The following is an 8,859-nucleotide window of genomic DNA, read 5'->3' as shown; positions in this document are numbered from 1 at the left end:
ATCTTCTTCAGATCCCCATATCCTGTTAGTTTGTTGAAATGTCTGGTGCAGATGCGGTATTGGCTGTTCAAGAGGATAATAAGGACCACGCCATGGTAGAAACCAATTCTGATACTCGTGCCAGGTGTATTCACACCCCAAGCCCAAAGGTTATGCCGTGACGCTTTAGCTGTACTGGCTTGGTAATCCTTTGGAGATTCTTGCCGAGACCCTTACCGGGTTCATATCATGTCCATAACAATATGCTTTCAATCTTATTACTTCACCCTTTGTCTTTCTCAATTGCATTGATGCGCTCGATGCGATAGTACGTTTCTCCACCCAACTTCCTTTTATTCTCGACAACTGGAACAATTTGATTGGTGTAAATGGGATTACTTCCATCCTCGTGGATGATTACTTCCTAATGATTCCATTCGAACTTCATGACATGGTGTAGAGTAGAGTCTACGACCCCAACAACATGTATCCATGGTTGTCCCAACATCATATTGCATGTGGCAGATATGTCCAATACTTGAAATTCAACATCAAACCAAGTCGAGGCCATTTGCAAGAATAGGTTGATTTCCTCAATCGTGGCCCTTTGGGACCTATCAAATGCATTCACATTCATAGTTCCTGCTCGTATTTCATGCAAACCTTTACCCAATCTCTTCAAAGTAGTTAATGGAAAAATGTTGAGACTCGAACCCCTATCTATCAGGACCCTGGCGATGAATTTGTCCTCAAATCGCATTGTGATATGTAGTGCCCTATTGTGACTTAGTCCTTCCGGTGGAAACTCGTCTTCGTGAAGAGTTATCTTGTGGCTTTCCAACACTTGTCCCACCATGTTGTCCATCTCCCCACTCGTAATGTTGTTGGGTACATAAGCTTCCTTTAACACTTTCATCAATGCATTCCTATGCGCCTCAGAATTCTGTAGTAGTGATAGAATGGATATCTGAGCAAGGTTTTGTTCAGATGATCAACCACTGAATACTCTCTAGCTTGCACTTTTCTCCAAAGATCATCCAGGTCAGATTCAATGATAGGCTGTTTGGAAGTGGCTCCTTTACTTGTTCCTTCTAAATGCTCGGGAGTGTAAACCCTACCAGTTCTGGTCATGCCTTGTGCTGCACCTGTTTCTCGCCTCTGCAGCATAGTCCCAAGGTATAACATTGGATTTGAAGGACGAAGTAGGTGCCACTGTCATGGTGAAGGGTGTGGTCACTTCCACCTCAAACAGAGTAGGCGTAGCTGAGGGCGTTGTTACTTCAACCTCAAGCAGGGTCGGTGTGGTTACTTCAAACTTAATTGGTGACTGAATATGTGCCACAATAGGTGTGAGAATGACTAGAAGTATTTTAGGTTCATCCCCTTCATGAATGAGCCCCATTGATCCTTCCGGATCCCATTCTTTATCAGTTTCGATCACATTTACCCCCCCCCACCCCTATAATCCGAGAAGGGGTTGTTGCAGACATTTGGTGCAACCTCTTTTGCTTGTATAACCTTGGTGTCAATCAATGTATGGATCTTATCCTTCAAAGCGCAACATTCATCAATAGTATGTCCCTTCATGCCTGAGTGATATGCACATGTCTTGTTCGAATTAACCCGCTGAGAAGAGTTTTCCATTGCAACAACGGGAATAGGGGTGACATAGCTAGCAGCCTTCAGTCTTTCATACAACTGATCAGTGGGTTTTGCAATAGGAGTGTATTGTCTGGGTGGTCTACGGTCAAAATTTGGTCTGGGTTTTTAGTAGTTTTGGCGGGCTGGTGGTGGTGAGTGGTAATATGCAGGTTTTGTGTTATAAGTATGATAGGTGGTGGCAGGTTATTGGTATCTGGGAGGTGAAGGTTGATATGTGGGTGGATGTGTTTGGTATGTGAGAGGAGATTTCGGGCGTTGGGCTACCATCACGGCATCTACTTCCTTCTTCTTAGATATGCCTCCTGACTGCAAGGCCTTGTTTGTAGCTTGGAGTGCCTTAAAGTTTGTCACCATTCCGCTTTTAATTCCCTCTTCTATTCTTTCTCCTAATTTGATGATGTCAGAAAATTTATGGTTTTCAATAACCATCAACCTCTCATAGTATTGTGGATCTTGAGCTCTAATGAAGAACTTATTCATCTGTTCTTCTTCCAGTGTTGGTCTTACCTTTGCATCTTCCGACCTCCATCGAGTAGCATACTCAGGGAAAGTTTCTGTTGGATTTTTCTTAAGATTCTGAATGTAGAAGACGTCTGGTGCATTTTCTGTATTGAACCTGAACCGATCCATAAAATCTGACGCCATGCTTACCCAATTAACCCATTTCTTTGGGTTTTGACTAATGTACCAAGACAGGGCATCTCCAGTGAGGCTCCTCATGAAGAGCTTCATGTGGATTCTTTCGTCTTTACCAACCCCTACGAGCTTGTCACAGTATGTTCTCAAATGTACCTTCAGATCACCCGTCCCGTTGAACATCTCGAACTTAGGATGTTTGTAACCCTCTGGTAGTTCTACATCCGGCAAAATACACAAATCTTCATAATTTAGACCTTTGATGCTTTTACCACCTTCAACATCCTAGATTCGACTAGTAAGATTCTTGAGCTCCTCTGCCATGTTCTTGATGAGCAGGTCCTTCTCGGCAGACTCCGATATGTATAAGGTCTATTGTGGAGTGTGGGGTAAGGATTTTACGTATATGGGGTTGCTTTGATGGACTCCAGGAATTTAGGTATAATAGTGGTTGTTGGTTGAGTTTTTAGGATCAGGGGGTAGTTTGTGGTGTGTTCTAAGGAGTGTGATAGGTAGTGGTTTGTGAATACTGGGTTGGTTGATGATGATGTTGTGGAGGAGTCAGTACTGGTGGAGGATTGGGATTTTGAGGCGGTGTGGCATATTGGTGAGGTGCGGGAGAATTTTGTTGGTTTTGTGTGTTTTGGGGAGGTGCTGGGTTTTTGATGTTTTGTTGGTTGACGTCGGAGACATTAAGTGTAAGGGAAAGGTTTTACAAGATCTGGACCTGCTCAAGTTCCCCTTGTAACTCCATTATCCTCTCTTCCAACCGCAAAACCAAGTCATTCTGTGCTGGAGTGCTTCGACCATTTGAAGTTTCGACATTCTCTTCATACAAAGTATTGTCTTTCCTGATATTGCTTGTATCATCCATTCTGGCTTTTCCTTTTATTTTAGGATCATTCGGAGAGGAGAAAGTGGAAGACCTCTAGATCCAGTATGATATGCTGATGATGCCAGTATGCATGAACCAACCTTAGGGGAAGGGAATAAACAAATAAAGAAAAGAAGAAATCAAAAAGGTAAACAAATCTGTAAGGAGTATTAAAAGGATGTTTGCGGTATTTAAATACATATTGTGGAATTATAAATTCATGTCCTAATTTGGGGACCTCATTGTGCCCGAGGTAGGCCTAAGCGACATATAGATTTGGAGAAAATCGATGCCTATAACTGCATCATTTCATTAATATGATAAATAAACCAAATCTCTACTAAAACGGCAATAATGATAAAGAGTCACTAATGGCATGTGCCTTATTACAACCAAAGCGTAAAACGAGTCTAGAAAGCAAGTAAAACATAATTCCTAATCTATTTGGTGAGAGAGGGACGTTCTCCATGTTTGGCCTTCTTTGTTCCACCGATCAAGTTCCGTAGATAGCGCATGTCTAGTAGAAGATACGCCCTTGCTAGGAGCCCTCCTTCATTGCCATCCATGTTTTGACAGCCTGCGGCCCTGTTTCTCATCTTCCCTTCAAGCTCCATCAACCCCTGCTCTAAATACTCCAACCTCTCTGTTGATTTAGTAGAGATTCCTCTCCATTCATTCATTGCTTCCATGTCGACTTTGTGCTGTTCCAAATGTCTAGCCTCAGATTCAAAAATCCTTTTGCGTAACCTCCTATATTTGACTTGTGCTTCAGCAGCATCGTCTATGACGCTATTTCCCAAATCAATCCTCGGCTTGACTTCTCTTGCTATGTCATCAACCAGCCATGATGGGTATAAACACACATGGCCAGCATGGCACCGATCTGGCTCGATGGTATCCTTTTTCATAATGAGTTTTAGATGCCACATGTGTTGTGTCTCATACTTGAATGGAATAGGATCACCTTGGAAATCAGCTTTGTAGTAAACCATCTTGGAAACTCGGGGTATGACTTGTTTCCCCCCCAGCTTGCCTCATGACTCTGATAGGAGCATAAGGATAGATACCCCTTAATCCGATTAGCACTAGATGAGGAACATCTCTTGACCTGATGGTGAATTCGCTAGTAGGGAACCATTCGAACATCCAATGGACCTTGTCGTCAGTCAAATTGCTGAAGAAGTGTACCCAGCCCACATAGTTTCCTGGTTGTGCAAACCTATCCGGGATAAAATTCATTCTTTTCGGGTGGTGAAAAGCTATGTGGTCATTCCATAGTCATCGCGAAAATTCTTGCCGGTATTGTCCACTTTGAAGATGTTCCAATAGCCATATTTATAGTAGAAAATTACAACCCTCAAAATGCCTATATATGTCACGACCTAAGCCAATGTGCCACGACGGGCACCCGGTACCTTACTCAACCGAGTACCAAGATAACGTATCTTTACACGTCATTCTATCATAGATAACTGAATCAGAAGGCTACAATGAGATAAGTAAAATACAACATGTGATATCAACTTATACAGAAGACATACGGGCCTATAAGACCAAAATAACCACTCGTATACTGAATATAGGCCGACAAGGCCATACAGTCTTTTACGTACATGACATCTATTTACAAGCCTCTAAGAATACATAATTTTCACAAAGGTTGGGACAGAGTCCCGCAATACCAAACTATACACGTCTAAATCATACTAACCAAACAAGTAATTCCGAAGCAAATAGAGCGCACCGACATCTTCCGCTGAGCTGATAGCCTACATGAAGGGCTCTCGACCTGTCTATTAGGACTTGTGGGCATGAAATCTAGTTTCCCCAAGCAAAAGGGACGTCAGTACGAATAATGTATCAAGTATGTAAGGCACATAAATAAGTACATAACAGACATGGAAGAAATATAGAGTAAATGAGTCAACCTATAAGTTTGGATAATTCTGCAACTCATGAAATAATTATAGTGTCATGCATATGCATATGAATGTCATGTCGTGCATAGGTACATGTTTCATAACATCATCAGGCCTCTGAGGGCATCCCATCATATCATCTCGGCCACGTGGGCAAAATCGTCAACGTATACCAGCTGATCAGTTGGTGGTGCATATATAATGCCATAACCTTTCCCATATCAAATATACATATATATACATACATATACGCGTATATAATGCCATCTGGTCATTGGTCAATGTGCATCTATAAATGCATGAAATGCATATGAAATACGTTAATAAAATCTCTTGGCACATCATAAGACCATTATGACTCTAATTAATACCATAAAATAAAATTTACCAACTTACGTATTTTTGAGATCCATGAACAGATGATAGAATAATATGATATATGGGGAATCAAGAACATAAGCATCTATAGTGTTTCTACGAATAGAGTCATTTATAGAAGTTGTGCATTTGCTCGTTTCGTTCCTGTCGTATAGATCATGCTAGAAAGAAAGAAGGGATAATCTTAACATACCTGAACCGATTCTCTTGAAAATCCCTCTAACATACGTTAATTGCGATACCACCTAATGGCGAATCGAAGTAGAGAAAGATCCGTAGGATATTCTTGAGAAAGATTGCACCGTGCTTCCTTAAAATTGCACAATCTCACGTGGCTACGATACAATTTCGTATGAATTATTAAAGTAACTTTCGTTGCCATCCAAATCATGTGATATCTTACTTTGTATTTGATAAGTCTTGTTATTGATAAATAACAAGAGTAGAACATTTGAATGTGAAATGTTTAATCTGATGCAGTTGCAAAGGGAAGTTCTAAGCAAATGAAAAAGTTTCGGACCTTTTGATGGAAGAATCTAATAAAGTAGATCACAAGATAGAACTTGCTGAATTTTATTTATTATCTTGTAGAGATGAAATTGAATTATGAGAGTCTTTATGTCTTTGGTTGTGGGCCCCACTAGTGTGGTGACTTGGCCCCCAAAAACCCTTAACTTTGCCACCTAAATTACATGAATTCATGAGTCATAGTGTTGAAATTAGGGGCTGCCACGTTAGGCCCCCTTATGTTTATCCAAATTGTTTTATTTTCTTATTTAGCTTCATTACTTAATTAATCTTACACTAATCCAACAATTAACTAATTATCCACGTAATTAAGAACCATCTCAAATTACTTAATATACTACTTACTTTTAACACACCTTATACACCTTACTATCATGGTCATGTGATACCTTATATGCCACTAGTCCATAAATATCAGGTATTTTTGCTCGGGCCGTATCTTATCCCAACATGGCAAACCTCGACGAAATTCATTTTCTTTGATTTATTTACCTTCTCACCTTCACGAATTTACTAATCACTTGTTTGAAATAACATAATTCTTATAATCCAAAAATAATCTCATTCTTGTACTTACGTCGATTAACTTACCACAAAACTTTAACGTACGAAAACATGAGGTGTATCATCATTCCCTCCTTTGGAACATTCGTCCTTGAATGTTGACTACTGCATTTATCATTATCATAGCCTATAGTCCTTTCTAATACTTTAGTACTCCCCTTGTCATCTTAGGTAGTTGTTATGTGAATAAATCCAAAGTCTAGGATATTCCCACCTATAGGTCTCTTTCTTACACCACGACATGTGGTCGGGATTCTTCCTTGTTGTATTTCTTGCTATCTTCTGTCATGCAGCCAGTACGACTTTTTCCTTGTATGTACGCCTATGCGACTTTTCTTTCCTTTATCCTCCAACCTTTATCCAATAGATTGATAAGATGTCCCTTTGGGAGTCTATGAGTATATCAAATTCTTCATTCGGTACTTTGTTGAACTCACGAATATTGCTATACCTTATCATTCATCCATCCGTATAACTTTACTGCACCTAGGTAGATCATACTATACTATAACTCTTACCTCGATTTATCCTTACTGAGGTCTGCTACCAAACTCCTGGTTACTTTCGTTGCTTATCCCATATGTATAAATTGAAGTCCTTTAATGCTCCCTCTTTACTGTTTATCTTAAAAATGACGGCCTAATCTCATCTCATAGTTTGTGATTTTTGTCCATCCATTGATGATTCACCTTATGTGGGTAAATTAATCCCATACAATTCATGAATCCCTTTCTTCAAATCATTACTCAATCAAAGGCCCAAACTTCGTCCTTTATCTACCACAATTACATCCTTATTCTACTATTAGGGCATTATTCCATCTCTTTTAAATGCTACTTATGATGAGTAACTCCTTTGAGTTCATTCAGGATATACTGAGCTTTCTATAACTTCGAGAAATCATTAGCTCTGTTGTTTTCACGGGTTTAATCCCGAGAACTTATCTGTTTCTCGTCACCTTCTCACTCGCCCTTTCTTGTCCTTATTCCTGTCTTCCTAAAACCTTGTCACTTTACTATACTTTAGCTTGCGTCCTACATATATCTATTTATACTACTCGCAACCTTCCTTTAACTTGCTTGTATCATAGATTTCCTTATGTCATTCTGGAAAATCAAGCGAGACATCACATCATCTCTAACTCTTCCTTTACTCTCTTAGTTAGCCTCTTCGATACCATAGGCTGGAAAATATGCCATTGACAATGCCGCTATCATTTCTAGATATTGAATTCCTAGGCTTCTAGCCTGCTATATGAAGTATAGACTATTCACAACCTTCTGCATTTGAGTATCTCGTACGTTGTTTACCTTTATCTTACTTACCTTAAAATCTCGCATAATATCTTTTATCTCTTTCATGACATCTCTTCCACATAGGTATAATTTACCTCCACGACTTGAAGCTCTATTATAATACATGCACCTCTGGTGCACACACAATTCGGTAGGAGATTCATACTGACTTCTTATGAGGCTGGTACTTTTCTAACTGGATTTATCATAGAGCCGTTATAGAATATGGCTGTTGTACTATTTCTCTTGTGCCTCTGATATTAAGAGTGATCCTGCAATGCTCTCAATCACGATATCTATAATTTTTCGGGTCCAATAATAAGATCCCTGATTTATTTACTTGATGTAACTCTTTAGTTTCCTCTTTCTTCTGCTAAGCCTTTATGTAGGCTTAAGCTATCTTCCGATTTGCGGCTCATGGTATTAGTTATTACTTTAGCCTTTCATGGGCACTATGGAATATCCATGAAATAATCTTCTAGCAATTCAATCCTTTATCTATGCCCTGGACACAATTCTTTCTTTTAACTTATACCAGAGTCTTCTATGGCTGTATGATTGTCAACATATATGCTGCATGGATAATACTCTGAAATCTTTAGTGCGTTTATAACGTAACTAACTCTGGATCACTGATCGAATAATTCCTTTCGTTTCTTCTCAGCTTTCTTCAAACGTAAGCTAATATCTTTCCTGGTCTTTCTACCCCTTTGTTGCGTGCATACTTAGCTTATCTAAGTTCCCACGCATGCTAGATTTTTTGTGCAACTCACATGATCTTGAATATTACCTTTTGATTTTTTTTCTTCCTTTTCATTAGCCCTGATATGTGCCACTTTCTTATGGGGTGCATATAATGTTATTGCGAGGCTGTTGTTATAAGACCATTTCCTTTTTAGATCACTGTACTTAAGTTGAAGCCTTCTTCCTTATTTCCTTAGCTAGTCTTTCGTTGTAGTACTTAAGGAAGACCCTCTGACTCTTGTACAACTGCGAGCTTATTACATCGTATACCCAATAAAAT

The 8,859-nt window shown here is 39.5% G+C and overlaps 1 protein-coding gene across 1 annotated transcript; it reads right to left on the bottom strand.

Moving 5' to 3' along the window:
• Positions 1–262: 262 nt before the first annotated feature.
• LOC138887431 (uncharacterized) lies at positions 263–3,151 on the bottom strand. The gene is made up of 6 exons (XM_070169186.1): positions 3,005–3,151; positions 1,906–2,562; positions 1,468–1,677; positions 1,000–1,137; positions 518–946; positions 263–403 (listed from the first exon to the last, which is right to left on the bottom strand). The coding sequence occupies exons 1-6, from the start codon at positions 3,149–3,151 to the stop codon at positions 263–265; spliced, it is 1,722 nt and encodes a 573-aa protein (XP_070025287.1).
• Positions 3,152–8,859: the final 5,708 nt, after the last annotated feature.

Source organism: Nicotiana sylvestris, chromosome 3, assembly GCF_000393655.2.
Source record: "Nicotiana sylvestris chromosome 3, ASM39365v2, whole genome shotgun sequence".
NCBI lineage: Eukaryota > Viridiplantae > Streptophyta > Magnoliopsida > Solanales > Solanaceae > Nicotiana > Nicotiana sylvestris.
The sequence above is the reverse complement of the archived record's forward strand: the minus strand, read 5'-3'. Positions and strand labels throughout refer to the sequence as shown.

What these genes read in the sequence shown, in the direction of transcription:
- LOC138887431 (XM_070169186.1), bottom strand. Translation starts at nt 3,151, where the DNA reads ATGGATGATACAAGCAATATCAGGAAAGACAATACTTTGTATGAAGAG. An exon ending in AGGAAGTAGATGCCGTGATG is followed by an intron (nt 1,678 to 1,905) that starts GTAGCCCAACGC and finishes CCCACTGATCAG; the next exon opens with TTGTATGAAAGACTGAAGGC. An exon ending in TGGATGATCTTTGGAGAAAA is followed by an intron (nt 947 to 999) that starts GTGCAAGCTAGA and finishes AACCTTGCTCAG; the next exon opens with ATATCCATTCTATCACTACT.